Genomic DNA, 19,710 nt, shown 5'->3' with positions numbered 1-19,710 from the left:
ATGTAGTGATCTGTTTTTTAAAGTCAAGAATCTTCTTTTTTTCAAAGAAGGGAACAGAATGGATCTTTTATCTGTGGTTGCCTAACAGGTGAAGAGTTAAGAACGTTGAACCTGGAGACAGGGAGATGGCTCATTAAGTAAAATGCTTGCTGTACCAGTGAGGTCCTGAGTTCAGATCCCCAGCACCCACTCAGAAAGCCAGGCGTGGCAGTACCCACCTGCAGTCCCAGCTCTAGCCAGCTGATGAGGTCCAGCTTCCTCAGTGAGAGACCCTGTCTCAAGAAAAATAAATAAATAAGGTGGCAAGCCAGAAGGGAGGACAGCTCACGCTGAACACTTTCTCACCAATGTATGTGTGGGCCCGCACACCTGCACACACACACACACACATTCACACCTGAACCCACACGGGGTGGGAGTGGGGGTGGGGAAGACACAAAATCCCTTGAAGCCCATGCATTTACAGATGAAGAAAGCCAACCTTGGCCTGTTACCAAACCAGAAGCAGAAGATAACCTTGGGAATCTAAGAACAAATGCTGAGTGCACCCTAATGCTTAAGACTGCTTCTCAAATCTTTGGTTGGCTCTGACCCACTTAGCAAAACTAAGAAAAAACCTCCTCGAGAGGGCAAGAAGCAAACCGCCACTGTCACCGCTACTCTCTGCTGCCCTGCTGCAGAGTATAGCATGACTGAAATAAAACCTATCCGTAATTTCATACACATATGGAACCACAGAGAGCAGGAACTAAAGCATATGTCCCACTCAGAACCTCAAGCCCTCTTGAGGAGATTTTCCTTTCCTTTTGAATATATATATATACACACACACACATGCGTGTGCATGCGCACGCGCGCGCGCACACACACACACACACACACATATACACACACAATAAAAAACAGACTTTCGCCATCACCAGACCAGCTGGCCAACTCATTCTCAAGGGAGCACGAAGCAGTCATCAACAGCCTGTGACAATTAAAAAGACTTTGCAAATTTAAAATCTCCCCCTTGAAGGTCTCCTATTCAATCTCTTTCCAAGTAGCTGCCTTGGCTCCCCAACTCTGCTCATAAAGTCTGAACAGGGCCAGGACCAGAGAAGAGCAAAGAGGAGGAGCTTAAGCATTTCTGAGGATTCTGGTTAGCCCACCCTAATGCAACAGGCTGCGGGAATCAGAAAAAGATATAAAGCCAAAGATCTAAACTGTATTTAAAAACGATGGATAGCCAGATGGTGGTGGCACAGGCCTTTAATCCCAGCAATCAAGAGGCAGAGGCAGGTGGACCTCTGCACATCTACAAAGCAAGTTCCAGGACAGCTAGGGTTGTTCCACAGAGAAACCTTGTCTCAAAAAACCAAATAAATAAAGCAAAATGGAAACAGAAGTATGCTGAGCTGAGCATGGGTGGTTTGGACCTGTAACTCCAGCTCGAGGGAGGCCGAGGCAAGAAAGTTAAAGTGCAATTGGGGACAGCCTGGGCTATACAGTGAGTTCCCGGCCAGACAGTTTTACAATGTTAGAGTCTGTCCCACACACCTTCAAAGCAAAAAATATGCATGCCATCTTAGGAAATAGTTACAACACAGGAAATAAGGATGGCAGTAGAATCCCGGCACAGCATCAAAGCCCGCCATACAATAGGAGACAGGACGAGCTCCGGGCATAGTCAACACCGAGGTGGGCATATGTCACATAGGGGCTGAAGTTTCAGGGATGTTCAGTCTCCAGTCTTAAACTACAAGGAAAGACAGATTTGTCCGAGGCAAAAGTCTTAACATGAAGCATAGCTTCTGCTCTGGGATAGAACTGGAGATCTGTGTGTGCTGGGGAAGGCTGCCTCAGGACTAGCAGCATTATTCAGGAACTTAGACTGGTGATCAACCGCGGTGGTATGAGGGGGTTTAGCATTGCTTATTACTGAATATCCATATTCTCTGTATGCTTCTCTCCCTCTCCATTTTCCTCTCCTTCCCACTATGTAGTCTTGGTTGGCCTTTAATTCTTTATACAGACAAGGCTGGCCTCAAATTTTCTGGGATCCTCCTGCATCTGCCCCCTCAATGCTGAGATGACGGGTGTCTGCCACCATGGCTAGATGGGTTATTTGTCTTGTATGTCACTTCAGTGAGGATCACAGGACTGTCACCCTGGTTCTAGGGTTTAGGGAAAAGCAGAATTCATCAATGAACAACTACAGAAGACCTTGTCATACAGCCAGCACCGCCCTCTGTACAATAAACAACGGCTAAAGGAGCAACCAATAAAGCTGGCTCCCGGAACATTTGACTTCGGGAGTCAGGTCTCTCTGCTGCGGTCAGCACAATCAGCTTCAGCAATTAGTATATGGAGAAAAAAAAAAATCAAAAACGTTGGGATTCAGACTTAGAAACCAGGTAATAGAATCTTCTAAAGAAAGGCTTTGACAGAGAAGTGAATCTGGGGGAGGAAGGAGGAGGGGGAAGGGACTGGTATAAGAGGAGCGAGGAGATGGCTGTTGGAATGTAATAGATGAGAGGAAAAAAATAATTTAAGAAAATCAGCAGGACTTTAAATGTAAAACCACAACATGGACTATGGGAAAAGGGAACAAACAGGGCCTAGGCTATGCAGGCACAGGACCCACTGAAGACTGAGGGTCACAGTTTTGAAAATCCAGCTACCTGGGGGTCAAGCGGTGGGCAATAACCAAACGCAGCAGAGGCGGATTTTGCTACAGCAGGAACTAACTGACCAGAGCGTTTGGGGGCACTACTTTTGGGGTATAAGCCCAGGGATCTTGTTAGTGAACTACCTAAAAATGCTTGAAAGACTTGCGGGGATGTGGGGACGGGGGGGGGGTAGTTACTCTGATCCTAAGTAGGATGGCAGAGATAGGCAAGTTGTCAGGACAGTGGAAGACTGGCTTAGAGTTCTGAAAATGGACACACCCAGGGTCTCCACATGCAAGACTTAGAATTCTGAAGAAGGAAACTGAGCTGATCAAAGAACTGAACTCTGAAATTTTGACAGTTCCATGAAGCTGCCTGGGGTAGGGTCTCTCTCCCAAGACACAGGAATTAACAGTTCATTGGCCTCACTCCACTCTGCTAATAGCCAACTGATACCACAGATAGGGTAAGACAAAGACCCCACGCTGTGTAAGCCTTCCTCTAGTCAGTTGTTAATCTCTGATAAGCTTAGATTTAGGGAGTGGACTCCAGGCACCAACACAGCGGTGCTAAGCTGTAGCATGCACACTGTTGGGCTTTGCAGGGCATGCTTCCTCTGGGGACATGCTAGAGGGTATGGAGTCAATCTTCCCTGACAAGAGTGCAGCCGGGCTGGGGACAGCATCTCTAACTTCAGCTTGTGTGGAGGTCATGCTATGCTACTATGGTCTCATGCTCCCAGTAGCATGGACAATAACAAGAGGCACGAGACAGATTCAACAGAGAACTCTTGTCTAGTTTTGAAGGTGCCTTGGCACATGGGGTGATGCCAGCCTTGGGGGTCCTGGGTTAGAGTGCCATTTAGCTTCCAGAACAACCATCTGGCTATGACCAAAGTAGGGTAAGATGAAAATGGGGGCTTTATAGTCCCAAGGCAATTTCAATTTCTTTATGGGCAGGGACACTGACATGACAGGGGCTTTAGATGTGTGCTGGTACATTCTAGGAACTATAATGTTTATTTTAGCTCTTAGCTAGATATAAACGGGGAGGAGCGGACAGTTTAGAGGTTTGTTCCTGGTAGGTTCAGCTCACTGATGCTGGCTGGAGCACTTGACATCCGTAATTAAATCATCCAACCCAGAAGGTAAAAAAATTAAAGCTGCCCACGAAAGTCAATTTAGGAGACTACTGTGTGATGTGCAATCCATCAGAAGGGAAGGGACAGTACGACAGACCAGGGAGACTGTGGTGACTCCAGGTGAGGCTTCCTAGCAAGGCCAAGGACACAATAACATTTGAAGAACACACAGAGAGGAAAAGCCTGGCTGGGAAGAACAACAATGACCTCAAAGCTGCACTGCCTCATCTGCTACATGAGCCTGGCAGCTGCCACCAAAGGATGAGAGGGCTCCATGGAGGAACTGGAGTTAGTGGGTTGTGTCTACAGACACACTGACTGGCCTATTTCAGACCTTTACTCAAGCTCTTCAAAGGCAGGGGCATGGTGGCTTGTACCCGTCGTCCAACTATAATGGACGTTGGGACAGGAGGATTGCTTGAGTTTATTACTTCCAGAGCAGCCTGGAGACTCCATTTGAGAAAAAACAAAAATCTCAGATTGGGGTTAAGCTACAACTCTGGGATTCAGGACTTGTCTGGCATGTGTGAGACCCTGGGTTCAATGGGTGCAGCAGAAAAACTGGCCAGTCTTGTCTGTGGTCATCTATTAGAGGTTGCCATGGATCTGGAAACACTGGCTTTATCCTTTCTTTGACTCCATCAATACTAACAACAATGATGGTGGCTTTCAAAGAAAGCCTCGTTCAAATGGAAAGATTAACCAAAGTCCCCTGTTGTGAAATCATCTGTTGTCCACTGTGCAGATGTGCTGCCCTCATTGGCTTAATAAAGGGCTAAGTGGCCAATGGCTCGGCAGGAGGAGGTTAGGCAGGACTTGCGGACAGAGAGAGAGCTTGGGGATAAAAGAAGGGTTACTATAGGAGACTAGGGAAGGAGCAAGATGAGCCTGCCTTACTGAGGAAAGGTACCGAGCACGTGGTAGAACAGAATGCAGATGAGAAATGTGGGTTAATTTAAGTTGTAAGAGTTAGTTTAACAAGTTCCAAGCCTCTGTGTTATTTGCTTATTTGGGAGTTGGCAGGTGGGACAGAAAATTCTACCTCTTCCCAAAATTTCCCAAAGTTGGTCTCGGAAGTGAGAGGAGCCCACTGTACGCATAGGTACCAGATCAGACACCTCTTGACTCAGACCTCGAGCTACGGATTGTCTCCCAGTCTAACTCTGAACAGCTAGCTGCCTCTGGCTCTATATCAAATTGCATCATTTATAATTACAAACAGAAAACCGGTTATCAAATAAGGAAGGAAACTGGGTGACAAGGACTACAGCTGCCAAGGCCAATGATAGCACTTTTTTTTTCTTTTGAACCCAGGTGTATTAGTTGCAGATTCTTCCCTTCATCACCACACTTCAGCATCGCTCTCAAAGCAGCCCAGAGCTGTGCGGTACCTACCCTTCAAAGAATATGTCTGTGTATGCCAACAATGCAAGTCCCTCTAAGAGAGGGACTCCGGGGACCAAGTCCAAAGGTTAGAACCGAAGGGAGGAAACGAAGCAGAACACAGACCCAGACTGAGGGGATCACACTATAGGTCTCTTACTCTGGGGAGAGAAGGCTCAGAGGCTGAGTGCTTGCTGCTCTTCCAAATAATCTAAACGTGCTTCCCAGCACCTAAGGCAGGCAGCTCACGGCTTCTTGTCCCTTTAGCTTTAGGGAATTCCATGCATCCTTTGGTCTCTATGTACACACACACACACACACACACCAGAGGGCTTTAACTGTCAAGGAAAGGGCTTGTCCACTTGCCCACCTGCACAGAGCCAACTCCAAGGAAAGCCAAGGCAAGTTTCTGGACCAAAAACAGCCCAGTCACCCAGTTAGAGTGTTTGCAGAGTAACAATGTAACTGATTGGTTTGATCTTAGTGTCCTGCAGGCTGTTTTACTCCTTCCCTTCAGCGACCACGCCCAGGACATTAATATTCAACCTCACCTCTACCAGTATGAGGTACAACAGAAAAAGAGGCCTGAAGAGTGTCTTGCGCTCTGCGCTCCAGTGTGGCCGGGTGGGGACAGCAGCATGGCTGCACTGACCATGGCAGGCCTGGCTGTGAAGTTAGTCACAGAGTATTACGTGAGGGAGTGGGGGAGGGGGAGGAGGGGTTCAAAATGAACCTTTAGCTTGAACCTTAAGTATCGCTGTCTCGTTAACTTTCTCTCTACATAGTTCTCATCTAAACTGACATAAAGGAAACTTTAGGAATATTAAAATCAGGCTATAAAGAGAGACCCTGTCTCAATAAAACAAACAAACAAAAGGAACATTAGAAGCGTTTGAAATGCATTAAGTCCTGTGCAAACTCCTCAGCTTTGTATTTAAAATTTGCCTTTCTAGTCTGACAGGAGAAAGTCCAACCTTTAGCAAAGTGGCCTCTCCCTAGAGCTATTTCTTTGTGTCACCTGCCACCTTTCCCTGCAGGCAGGGCATCTGGGCACCTATGTGGTGCCTGCTTCTCCAACATGTTCTGGAGGGACAGAAGCAGCTGTTCAACCTAGGCCACCAACGATCACGTCACTACACGCATCCAAAAGAGAAAACAGAAAAAAAGAAACAGCCCGAATTCACTTTTTTCCCCCCTAAGGTCATCATTGGAACATGGGCTTTGGGATCCCTTGTAGAGTTACTTTCTACTGTTTGGAGACCAGCACTGGGGGGTGGGGAGAGAACAGAAGGTGCCCTGATCTTGTGCTGAGTACATGACCAGGTTCCTCTGACCAAAGCATGCATGGGTCCATACCTGAGGAACGTATCAAAAACATTACAGGACTTTTCCACGGTTGGAAGTACTCGGAGACTAAAGGACTTCTCAATGACAACAGAAATGGAAACTGGGAAGCAGGGATTAAGATTAATATTCATAAAAATAAAGACGCTCAGCATCTTCACAGAAGTAAAATTCTATGGCTGCTGAGGTAGGAAAGGGATGACAAAGGACCCAAGGACAATGGGAAATCTGGGCAGGCTCCAGGATCTGGCCTTCACTATGGGTGGCTGTGTACAAGAGACACCCATGTTGTAGAGTATTTGTTTACACTGTGAAGATGTGTCTTTGCCAAGGCAACTTCTGGTTCATCTGATAAAGAGCTGAGTGGCCAAAAGCTAGGCAGGAAGAGGTGAGGTGGGACTTCCAGAAAGAGAGGACTCTGGGAAGAAGAAAGGAGAAGTCGCCCGCCACAGGAAGAGGAAATGAGAGGAACAAGATGGAAACGGAGTAACGCCACATGACAGAACACAGATTAACATAAATGGGTTAACTTCATTTTAGGAGCTAGCTAGGAACAATCCATGCCATTATTTGGGAGCTGGCTGGCGGGACAGAAAGACTCATTACCCATCTACCCCCTCTTTGGTATATACACATGACTCTTCGGAATTGCTCTTCAGACCATTTCCAGGCCTGCAGTTGAAATGCTGATGTCCTCAGTCTGGAGGGGGCAGTGCATGTATGGGCAGGGTGGGAGTGGGGGGTATCAGCAACCTCCTGACAGCAGACACCTAGAGCCACCTCTTGACAGGTTAACTCTGGCAAAGGACAATCTACCGAGGTCTATTCTCCTAGGAAAAGGGGTGGGTGGGGCTAGGGGGAGGGTACCCTTGTAAGGTCAACTGTCAAGAGAAATATTCGGGATAAAAAGCCCTTATGACAAAACATAAGCAACTTTTATTTTGGTTGTGAGGACGAAAGACAAATTTTAAAATCCTGCGAAAACCACATCCACCATTACTAGCTAAGCTTCACCCTTTAACTGTGTCGTTCAGTGCTGACCTAGCCTAGTTTGCTGGAGGATATTGAAGGGTGTATCCTACTGAGCTGGGTACCCCTAAATCCGAGTACTTCCTGCATGAGGAGGTTCCTCTGGCTCTGGAGCTGTTTCAAGGCGGAGCTCTTTTTGGTACTCCCCGGGAATTTAATTGGAGAGGCCAACCCTTTCATTGGTGTCTGGGAACTGGCAAAGCCACAGTGAGGGTGGCTGGTAACTAAATCCTGAAGTTTGGGAAACATCATTTTAAAGTGACGCTTTCTGAGCCTAGACAAAAATTAAACAAAAGAGAGGCCAAGGGGTAGAGAGAATACAGTTTTATTGGCCACTATGAAAGCCTAAAAACAAGAAACGTCTGCCGTGGCCTTGCAAACATTTATCTATCCTCTAGACCTGGGAAAAGGGCAGAGGCTGGAAGAGGGGCAGCCATCTTCGGGAGAGAAGTAATGCCATAACCACAGAGGAAGGACTGATATCCTCAGACCAGGTCTCTCTGGAGAAACTAGCCTGCCCTGGCCTCCACCACTACTTTAGACGACTGCCCTAGAAAACATTAGGCAGAGCAAGGAGGGAGGACTGAGCGCTTCTAAGATCCTCTGTAACTAGCCCTCTCAGCCCAGAACATCGGCCCGGTAGCGAGAGAGTTAAAAGACAGCCCTTAAAAGAAAACTCATACCCCATTAAGATCAGACTTGGAGAGCAGGGAGCAGTTAGCAGGCCAAAGGAAACTAATTCTGGAGGCTCTCCAAGCTGCCAATCACAGGCATATTTCTAACAGTCGCAGCGTTGTTGGAGTTGGTTGTTTTTCCACAGGCTGCACAATGGGGTCTGGTTATTCATTGAAAAAGTCTGCCAGTGGGCCCCGCCCTCCATTCACAACCAATTTGGAATGCTCCATTCATGCAAGAGGGGGAGTTTGCAGCTAGCTGGGACAGACCTACTACTAGTGCCCAGGGCTCAGCTGTCGCCACAGAGAAGCTTGCTCGCCCAGTGCGACGTGTTTATATAAGAAATTCAGCCACAGTAGGGGGCGCTGGCTGGGTCTGCACCCTCCCTAGGACCCAAATGGCTAGGATTATTGCTGAAATCTGCAAGGCTGAGCAAAGAGGTGAGGTACGGAAGTCCTGCTATCCCAGGCAACGGGGTAAAAGAATAGCAGGACTTAGGATCGCTGTAGCTTCCAGGGGAGAGTACCGGTTTCTACTGCCCTGGTTTATATTAAAGGGCAGTGCTGCGTCTCTCCCCCCACCCATCCCTCTCAGAGAGCTTGCTCTGCCAGACATCTTTTTCCCTGGTAGCTAACGCGAGATGCCCCATCGTTTCCTCCCCAGGGCAGAGGGACTTGGGAGACATTAGGAATTTCAACAATTTCTTGGCTTCTGAGGGCCCCTGAAGGGTTTAGCACACCCTCCTGGATGTCCAGGCAGCAAAACAGAAGACTGAACAGATCTGGAATGGGAGGATAAAAATCTCTCAAGACTTCAGAGGGTACAAGGCTAAAAACTGGTTTGGTGTCTTTAGGGGACTTTTTTTTTTTTTTTACTCCTTCCCTTTTGATTCCTCTAAACACTCAGCAATTACCCTGAGGGGAAATGGAGGGAGCCTGTCTGTCAACCCAACTTGATTTCAAGGAGAAGCAGACTTCTTCAGGAAAATGATGGAAGGAGATCATTCTGAACTCACAGGCCGCTTTCTTCATACCAGACTTATGTTCAAGTGTCTCACGCTCATTGCTTCTCACTGCCTGTCCCCACTTCTGAGACCTTTTTCAGTATCAAATTCCCACACATCGCCTTGCTGTTTGGGAGGTGAGTCTGGGACTCCTGGCCCAGATCTCCGCCTGCTTTGAGAGCCTCTACCCCCTGCTGCAATCCTCTAACCTCCCAGGGAGCCTCAGTTGTTTGGTGGGCAGGGTCTTTTTCTTGGGGGGGGGCTATTCTCCCAGGAAGGCCTGAGCACGAGTCCACTGTCACCTCATGTACCTGACCCCCAAATGGACTTACACCCACACACACTCACGCGCCATGCCCACACCAGGAGTCTACCATCTTGCCGTTCTTTTAAAAGAAGCCTAGAGAGGGGACAATGGCGGGAACTGACGACCAGAGCCCCCCCTGTTAACCGAGCTTGATGAGTTCACAAAACGAATTTTCTAAAAACCAACCTAATCCGGTAGTGGCATCAGCACACCTGGCATACATCCAAAAGCTGGGAGCCGCAACATGACGAGACTCTGAGCTCCCAGGATTCCAAATGGAGAAGCACTGAGTGCCAGGGGACAGATGGGGCCCAAGCTGCTCAAGGGCAGCGAGCGCCCAAGAGGGGGAAGTCAGTGAAGCTGCTTCTCCACCACCATGAAAACCCAAGAAACGCAGCAGTCGCCCGTCTCACACACCCCAACCTGCCGCACCCCCAGGAATATTCTTTTCTGGGGCTGGTAACACAATAATGACACGATCAGACAGAAGAAACGGCAGAGAGACTCTCGGCTTTTCAGTTCCAGTATCTTCGTCTCGTAAGACCGAAGGATGCTGGAGAGCAGGGGCTAAATGGTGAGTTCCTGATGGACGCCAGGATTTTGTTCCTTCTGGCACCTACACAACTGATCTGCCTGGCAGACAGATTAATTTCCCTGCTCAAGGCTTTTTCACCAAATACAAAGGGCTGGAGAGGCTTCCAGGTTCTCCTGGGGAAGAGTAAAAGAGAACCACCACTGTTTTAAACATGTCTAACTTGACCATATGGCTTTTGTTTAGGCCAATGGTCTTAGGTCACTAACAATTCTCATGACGCTGGAGGCTACGAGACCAGGAATGGACACTAATCATTGAGGGTCCTGTCTGCTACAAGCTAGCAAGGCCTCTGAAAGTCACGTGTAAAGTCCGGGGCCGAATCATCTCTCCTCCACGTTGTTCCTCTGCTTTCTTTTCTGTTTTCTCCCTTCTTTCAGTACTAACACCCCCAACAGCCTTGAACAGCCAAGCCTCCACTTCCTCAGCCACCTATAGCTCTCTTTCTTCCAACAACAACCAATCTAGGATCCTTTTACTAAGGTGGTCTCGTTCCACAGAGCAAGGGCTGCTGCTGGCGCCCCCTCCCCACAACCCATGGTTACAACTGTGTTCTCAGAAGGGCCCCAGTGTCACTACTGTGCCTGGTGTTTGTGGCTTCAGGGTTAACACAACCATTAACCCTGTGTCCCACTGAACTTCGGAAAGGCTGATTTTAACAGTGAATTAGCTGGTCCTTGGGAAAAATTACTTGTACTTCCTGCAGTCATTCCTTTTATTATTATTTTTGAAATACAGATCTTAAAAAAGAATTTCAAGGGGAAGATGGGGGTCATTCAGATTTTAAGCCAATTTTGTAAATTGTATGTGGTACAGAGCTACGACTCTACGGAGAGATTTATCATTCCCCCTCTGCATTAACTATTTCCATTACTCAAGATACTGGTAATTACTCACAATGCCACCCCTGAAACAAATGAGACGTTTAAAATAAATCAGAATTGAAACCTGCATTTAAAAAACACTCATTAGTACCCAGGAAGTCGGCTCAGAGAAATGAACCTATACAGCTTACTCATTTCCACATCAAAGTCCCAAAGTACTCTGGAGTCCCAATCTTAACTGTGGCTCTGACTTAACTCTGTGAAAAGACGTGGGAAACGGGTAGAGAGACCCTAAAGCCCATGGTTTGTCTAACATGTGGTCTGTGACACACTTATTCTCTCTCTGTCACACACACACAATCACACAATATGCAGGGCATGCATGCAGTTTTAGACCTTTCTTTATACTGATGCATCTTTAAGGAACTACGCCAGTTGTAACAATGTTTTCGCTTTATATCTCTTCCAAGTCCTAAATGGGAAATGTCTATGCCCTAACTTGCGTAACCGCATTCTCCAAGGTGCTGACAGGATGGCCAGTTATCGCCCTAGCGCTGTCTGAAAATCACGAGTCTGATCCACCCAGGCAGGCTGGCAACAGGACTGCAGCTTTTCTTGAGGATTAAAAACTGGTACTGTTTATTTCACTGAATTCTTCCTGATTACACCCAAACTACATGTTTGTTTTCTCAAACTTTCTTTACAAGAGATTTCCAGCTCAAATAACCTTGGATCTTCAACTCACTTCTTAAAACCAAGGGATTATTGGGCGCGGGGGGGGGGGGGGGCCACACTGGCAGAGCCCCTAGGCTCTAGAGCAGTAGTTCTCAACCTGTGGGTCTCCATGGGCGGGGGTACTGTCACATATGCTATCCTGCATACTACATATTTATCATTATAATTCATAACCATGGCAAAATTAGAGTCATGAGGCAGCAATGAGACTAATTTTATGGTTGGGGTCCCCACATCATAAGGAGCTGTATTAAAGAGTCACAGCGCTAGGAAGGTTCAGAGCCTCTGCTATGGAGGATGCACTTTCTGCTCTCTTGATTTTAATTTTTAAAATTGCCAATCAGGAGCTAGCAAGATGGCTGAGAGGATAAAAGCGATTATCACCAAGCCTGATTATACACACACACAGGGTGGAGAGAGAACCAACCCGACACTGTTATCCTCTAACCACCGTAAGTCCGAGCGCAGGAGTGTGTATCCCTGAGACAGAGACAAAATCTCCACCACTGGAATACGCTGTTAAACTCACAATGGGTTCATTTCTTTAAATCACAGTCACAGGCAGATGTCTACAAGCAAGATACCCAAATCTGGAAGACTGACATAATCTCTTTAAAAACTGGGCCTCAACTGTTCTTAAAATAAGTAAGGAACGACAACAACAACGAACATGCTTTCACGTGATCCTTTCAAAAGACAGTTGTGGGAGCTGGTCTTTCACACAAGGCTGTGGCAAGTGCTCACGGAGAAGCAAGTTTGATAGAAGGGCTCCACCAGCTCCCCCAAGGATCCCTTGCCAGTCTGAGCCTGAACTGTGACCAAACATAGCAACCTGAATGAAGGAAGGGTTCCAGGCTCCCAAAGCTATCTATACTGGGGCTCTTGCCTCAATACTCCGGGCAGGTCAGTTTATTTGATTCCACCTTTCCCCAAGCTCTACCTCAGAAAGAGTCAGGACGAGATTATTACAAGGCTTATTTAGGCTACTTGACCAGCTATGTTATCCTTAAAATACAGACAAGCTCAACTGTAAGCAGCTATGACCAAAAGCAAACAGACCAAAGTCACAACAACAAATAACCATTATATTTGGTAGGCAGGAGCAACTCCCAAAGTACCTGCACTTCAGGTATGGTATTTTAATTAAAGAACCCAGCACATTCCATCTGCCGAGCAGGAATCATTTCTAGAGCACCAAGACACATTTATTGATTTCTTTGCTCAGGACTACTCCCACAGATAAGAATCTCTGCAGGAGGAACTCTGCTCTGCTGACATCCCCCCACACCCCACCCCAGGAACAGGCGCAAAGCGTGCAATCAATCTGAGGTCAGCTGTCTCACCTCCCTCTTAACTCTCTGGGGTTACAGAGAAACAAACTGTAACGTTCAAAGAACCTCTGCCGGGAGAGCCACCTCCCAAGCCGACTGCAGCCTACCCTGCTCTGGGTAGGAACTTGCAAAGGCTGGCCCAAACTGTCAAGTCAGAAACAAGTTTGAGTAGATCCTATCTCACCGTTCGAAAACACTCCCCCTCACCACACACCACACACCGCCCCCTCCGGTTATCTCCACTTAGCCTTTCAATGGCAAGTTCCCCAAACGCTTGAAGGCAATCAAAGGGCAATAATAAGCATTTCCTTTCGTACAGCCGATCTCCACAGCAAGCCGTGGCAAAGCTAAGGTAGCTGCTAGCTATTCATCCACGGGCCGCAGCCTATCCCCTCTTCAAGGTTCATGGCATTCTGCCTTGAACACGAGGCCTATTATTACAGAATGCTTAGCTGGTACCTCTGCGCGCTTTTATCTTAGAACACCCCACTTTTAGGCAGTCCCAGATACTCTCTCTCCAGGTGGCATTTTTACACACACACATGCACACATACACCCCAGAGGTAAAACAAAAGCGGAGAAGAATCTGCTGGTGCAAAATGAGAACTCAAATCCCAGTCTGGCTCAGGTGCTTGCCATTATAAAGCATGACTAAGAGACATGAATTTCTCGATGATGCAACTCTCAAGAGAGGCAGCGTTCTCCAGCCCGCTCTTAAACCTGCTCATTCGCCAGTGACTAATGCTCTCTAGAGCAGCCCGGTGCTGCTCCAATTTCATCAGCCAGCTTTGTCCTTGGTAGCTATGCCTGGACCATAAAGCCCCCACATGCGTTGAGGGCAGCCCAGAAAGAGTTGATCAAAGCTAACTATGCGTTACCAGCATCAGGAGCCACTGTGGAGCTCTGTATTGACTATTTTAAGGAACAAACACTCAGAGACCATGAAGAAAAAGGGTTTTACTCTTCTCAACAGTGAGGTCATAACAACCACGTGACAAGTGCCAATCAAAGCCTTCTGTGACCACCCTTCTTCCTTGGCTTAGAAGAAGCAAAACTGCCATGTTAGGTGAACCCGCAATCAACAGGAATTTTCCATTAAACATGTGCTGTACTTTTCAAAGGAAGAAAAGCGTCAGATTTATCACTGCCTTCGCCTTAAGTATAGCTCTTTTTTTGCAATGCTAGTCACTGGGCTTGGAACCCTGTACATGCTAGGCATACCAGTGAGCTATACATCCTCATCCCAAAAAACTAAATTTATAAAACAGACACAAAAAAAAGATTAAAAAACAAAACAAAACATATGATCAATAGACACTCGGAGCTGGAGAGATGGCTCAGCAGTTGAGAGCACTTGCTGCTCTTCCAGAAGACCTGAGTTGGTTCTTAGCACCCATAAACGGTAACTCTAAACCACCTGTAACTCTAGTTCTTGGGGATCTGACACCCTCTTCTGGGCCTGCAAGGACTAACACACACTCTCGGCCCCAGATAAATCTTGAAAACAAAAAGATGTTTGACACACGATCATATATGGTAAAACTCTCATTACAGCCACCATGTATGTGGTAGCTGGAAATTGAACTCAGGACCTAAGGAAGGGCAGGCAGTGCTCTTAACTGCTGAGCCACACAGATGGAAAACTAGTTTAAAATTCTGGAGTTCAAGTTTTTAAGGTAAAAAAGCAGTTTTATTAAAATTATCTTGAGTAAATCTTATCTCCAAGAGAACCCGAAATGATTAAAATACAGGTATACCACTGCCCAAAATCCTCTGGCTATCGCTGAAGAACACATTCTACAGGGAAAGATCCGAGACCACATAATTTCAGAACAAATGTGTCGGCAACAGAAAAGAACTTACAGTTATCAGACTGGAAATCTGGGACAAATTGTTCATCATCAGGAACTTGAGCTGGAAAAGAGACCTCTGTTTTAGATCTTTGCACTGCACGGAAAGACACAGTAGAATGTTTCACATAAGGGACAGCAGTCAAGAAACTTGCCTTCAGCCAACCAAGCCTCTTGAAGTTGACTAAGATCCTGAAACAGCTCTGCAATTAAAAAAAAAGGAAAAAAAAAGATTCAGAATGAGGTTATTTCTTGTGCTTAAGAGGAGCATGGGAGGCTGCGCACTGGTGATCTGAGCAGTCTGGGGAAGCCGCGGCACACAGGGAAATCTCCACTACCTTCAGAATCGTGAGCCAGATCCGTATCCAAAAACTTCCTCTTTCTGTCCGTCACAGGTCGCCCTCGACAGTCCTCTGAGCGAGATTTCTGAAAGAGGCCGACAAATGAAGACTCAAGTGCAGGAAAAGGGGTGCAGAGGGGGTTCCACCCACTCCTCCAGGAAGGAAAGGACTCACACCAAAGAGCTCAAGAGCAAAACAGCAGAGATGCCAACTCACCCCTGGGACCATAAAAGGGACTTGTTGATCACAAAACCCATCCATGGTGCTTCCAAAGTCTCTGGTACCACGGTGAAAGGCTTCAGCATTGAGTAGTTTCTGGGGTGTGTGGGGGGGAGTATAGAGATCCTCCTGTAACATGAATTTGGGAGATTGAAAGTGTCGTGGGGGTGGGGTGTATTCTTTCCTTTTTGCCTGTGCAGTCAGTCACCTCCCATCTCTGTGTCCCCAAAGCCTACTCAAGGTGTAAACTTTCAGGATAAGTTTTCAAAGCTTACTAGGCACTCGGGGACAAATCCATTTACTTGATCATTAGGGGGATGTTGTCCAGCAGCATGCGCAAGGTCCTAGGTTCAATCCCCAGTAATGACGGAAAAAAAAAAAAGAAAACTGCCTGTCTACCACATAAACCAAAACCAACCAACCAACTAAACACCTCAACTTATTAACTTATTTTTTTAAGATAATTAAGTTTTTGAGAGTGCAGTAACAAGAACCAGAGAAATTGGGTTAAGTATTCCAAATTATTGGCAATTAATAAACTAAGATACATGTGGTTTATCAAAGTATTTTGTAGGTCTACGGTAAAAACACTAGGTACGGTTCCAGGAACAAACTGATCAAAAGTGTACTTTCTTCACACACAATTCTTTATTTAAAACCTAAACCTTCTGTCCAAACAGGTGTGTATACCTGAAATGACATAAACATCTCCATGGCAACTTACAAAAATTATCTGCCATCGACTGAACTTGTGAAAGAATGAAACATCTTTAAGAATAGGAGATAAAGGAAACTCAATTTCTCTTTATATATTTATGCATCTCTACTAAAGCACCCCCCCCAAAAAAATTTTCAAAGTAAAAAGATCCATGGAAAGAAAATGCCCTTTACTGAGCAGTGAAAGTCAAATTTCCTAACAAAAACAGTAAAACACTGGGATGAACTGGGCAACAAAAGAAGACACTTTTCTAATGTGGGAGGGGCTAATCAGCAAATTTAAGAAGGGATCACTTTCTTAAACACCTAATTTTCCAACTAAAAACTCGGGTCAAAGCAATGGGGGTGGCATGATAATCCATTCACCCCCAGTTCTAAATAACAAAAAGGCCTAAAGAGCAATTTCTTTTAACTTGTACACAAACTAGGAAACTTTTTTCCCAGTAGCCCTTTTCATCTGACTTGTTTTTCATGCTGTGAACACCATATCAAATTTTCATAAGCGAGCAGGATGCAAGAAAACCCTTCGCAGCCAGCTCTTGGCCCAAGTAATCAGATATTTTCAAAGTCAAAGGAAAGAGAGTTCACAACTTCCTAGAAAAACAGCCTGCCAGCTCGCCCTCCACACAGTGCAAACATCGTTCAGAACGAGGCCTCTCTAGTACCCAAATCTGAAAAACCTTAGTAGAGTCGAGAAGCATGAAAGAATTCTGTGTTGTATTTAAAAAACCTATCTGATTAAATTGTGGCCTCAGAAATTCTTAAATGTCTTTTGTGGGAAAGAGGAAAACGTGTAGGAAACTGGAGGGTAAAATATTTTTAGAATCTCATGATGCACAAAAATATCTTTTGAAAAAAATTAGTAAAAGAAACTGCCCTAAGAGAATCCAAAAGCAGCATCGTGGATCTTCTAAGGAGCCCTTAGAGTTCAAGGGCTGGAAACATTGTGTTCAAAGTATCTTTTAAAAAGCCTGCAGGGAAGGCGCTCCAGTTCATCCTGGAGTTTTAAACCACTTCCTTTGTGTCGTCGTCGCTCCCCCCCCCCAAAAAAAAATCCGGGCGCCACCAGGAAAACTTTAACTCAGCGCAGCGACCCGATCGAGGCCCCTCCCCGTGGCGCGCAGCGGGCCTGGTTTTATGAATGGGAGAACAAGCCGCGGCCGCCACCGCAGGTAGAGGCTGTAACTGGATCCCTCGCGCCGGGCCCCATTCACAAAACAAGACACACTTCCACCCAATTCCCAGCCTTCCCATTCATGAAAACTCCTTCAGCTGCGCCCCCGCCCCCACTCCCAACGCACGCCTAGCCTCCGACGCAGGCCCCTCACCCCAGCGTCCTAGGAAAAAAAAAAGCTCACTGCTTCATTCACAAAAAAAGGGAGAGAGAGAGAGAAAAAAAAAAGCTTCAGGGAGCTCAGAGTCCACGAAAGAAACCTGCTTCATTCATAAAAGTCATCCACATTTAGAAAACGAGGTGCGGCGTTGGGCGATACCAGTCGCCTCTAATTTACTCCCGACCCCACACTCCTTTCGTCGCCCCCTACTCAACCCCCACTCCGCTGAACCCCCCCCCCCCCGCACCACCCCAATGCAAGCCAGTCCCCGAATCCTGCACGAGGCTCCAGCATCTCTCGGCCGACGCGGCATCGCTTCTCTCCCCTCCAGGCCGCAGCTCAGGCGGCCCCAGGCACCCTCGGCCGCAGAGGAGGGAGTGGGGGGCTGGGGGTCCACTGCCCATTCTCTAACTTGCCAGGTCCGCAGAAGTTCGGGCAAATCCTGCATCCGCAGGCTGCACACGTCGGTGTCATTTAACTCTCGGGGTTCTGGAGCTACACCCCTCAAACTGCTGCCCGCCCCCCTCCCACCTAAGAGTCGCGGAGCGTTTCTTCTCGCGAGCCTCCCAGGGCCCTCGGGGGCCCACAACTCGGCGCCCCGCACCCCATTCTTGCACCCGGTTCCCGCAGCCTGCGCCCCGCACCCCGCTCCCTGCACCCGCTCCAGCATCCCGGGTGCCTCCTCCGCGACGTACGGAAACCGGCTCTCCGCTCGCTCCGGAACCGCTAGCCGCCCCCGCCCGATGCCTCCCAGGAACCGAACCGAACCGGGCCTCGGAGGGGGGAGGGAGCGGCTAGCTCCGGGAGTCACCCCAGGCACACCCGACGGAGGACTCGGAACCAGCCCGCACCTGAGCGGCCACTCCGCGCGCCCGGCTGCGCGCCTCGGTGGCGGGCTGGGCCGCAGCGACCAGGATTGAGGACCGCTCCGCGCGCCGGCCTCCGGACTCTGCGCCGCCCTGCAACCGGCTGCAGCACTGGCCCGGCCCCCGCCGGCTCCGCCCGCCGCCATTGGCCCGTGGCCCAGAGCACACACGTCCTCATTGGTCCCCGTTCGTCCCCCCGGCTGCCCATCACCTCTTGTTTACCCTGTCTTCAGGCAAATCCAGCTGGGCCGCCCCACCAACTGCGGCGCCCATTGGCTAACGGTCGGCCTCTCTCACCGCCCTCAGAGGTCTGTTTTACATAATTTATGCGCTGAGCGCCATTGACCAATCAGCACCGGCTTGTTTATATAATGAATGTAAGGACGTTTTTCATTCATAAAAAACGCGACCTGAGGGGGAGCTGAGCTGAGTCAGTGAAGCTCTTAAAGGGGCCACTCGCGAAGTTCCCCCCCCTGGCCTCCGCCTGCGCCTCTCCTCCCGCCACCCCCGCGCGGGGCCGCTTGGCGCCAGGCGTTCGCAGCTGCAGCAGCGAGCTAAGTTATCATTTTAGAACTCAGGCGAGAGGAATTCGTCATTCCACACACCGAAACTCGCTGACCCGCCTGGGCATTCGGCCCATAGAAACACAGAAAACGGAAACCGAGCCCTCTAATCTTAGCTACCTTGAAAAGGAGAGGCTTTAATTTCTTTTAACCAGGTTTCCAGTGAAAAGAATAAGCAGTTATCTTCCTTTAAAAACCCGAGCTCTTCCAGTTTTTAGTGGATGTTTCTTGTTTCTTATTGACAAAGCCCGGCCTGATCGCGCCTCCTTGAACTAATTGACTCTGAGCTCTGCAACTTAGAGGCTCCAAGCAGAAATCCGGTTCTTGGGCCGCACGGGACCAGTAGAGGGCCTTGGAAGCACAAATCCCTCTGAAACGTGTGTGCAGAGTTAGACCGTTTGCTTCCCTCCCGGGCTGCTTGTTTTCCGTTTAATGCAAGATGGTGTATTTGCGAATTAGATCCCGTGCAGCTGGGAACTGGGAGAAGCAGCGTTGCTTGCCAAAGGATCGGGCACTGACTGCAATCGCTGAGATTCTTAACAGGGTGTTCCAGGAAACAAATAAACAATCCTCTACCCTCCACCTACTCGCCCCACTCCTGCGACCGACATCGGCCAGTTCTCTTCTCTTCCCAAGGATGCTAGGCCGCCTGTAAGGGAGTTCAGTTCACTGCCAGCCAGAGAGCGGGATGTCAAACTTCGAACTTCAGCAAAGGGTTTCTAAATTGTTAAACTATCGGTGCCGGAACCCCCACAATGGAAGATGCGGTGTGGATTTCTAGGGTCCGCGGTCTTTCCCCTCT

General features: G+C 48.0%; 1 protein-coding gene across 3 annotated transcripts in view; it reads right to left on the bottom strand.

The window, feature by feature from the left end:
* Etv5 (ETS variant transcription factor 5) overlaps positions 1-18,453 on the bottom strand; it is a 64,808-nt gene extending 46,355 nt beyond the window's left edge. Inside the window, exons 1-6 of one of the 3 annotated variants that reach the window (XM_085685351.2) lie at positions 18,331-18,453; positions 15,426-15,557; positions 15,207-15,294; positions 15,024-15,071; positions 14,882-14,932; positions 219-272 (exon numbers count right to left, since the gene is read on the bottom strand). In XM_085685351.2, coding sequence (XP_085541477.2) covers positions 219-272; positions 14,882-14,932; positions 15,024-15,071; positions 15,207-15,294; positions 15,426-15,470 — 286 coding nt within the window. In that variant the 5' untranslated portion in view covers positions 15,471-15,557; positions 18,331-18,453. Of the gene's footprint in view, positions 1-218; positions 273-14,881; positions 14,933-15,023; positions 15,072-15,206; positions 15,295-15,425; positions 15,558-18,174; positions 18,301-18,330 lie in introns of those variants that run through there. The other 2 variants (XM_048453842.3, XM_085685353.2) reach the window with 2 other exon arrangements.
* Positions 18,454-19,710: the final 1,257 nt, after the last annotated feature.

The sequence above is a fragment of the Myodes glareolus genome, chromosome 2, assembly GCF_982192425.1.
Source record: "Myodes glareolus chromosome 2, mMyoGla1.1, whole genome shotgun sequence".
Classification (NCBI taxonomy): Eukaryota; Metazoa; Chordata; class Mammalia; order Rodentia; family Cricetidae; genus Myodes; species Myodes glareolus.
This window is presented reverse-complemented; position numbering and strand designations above follow the sequence as displayed.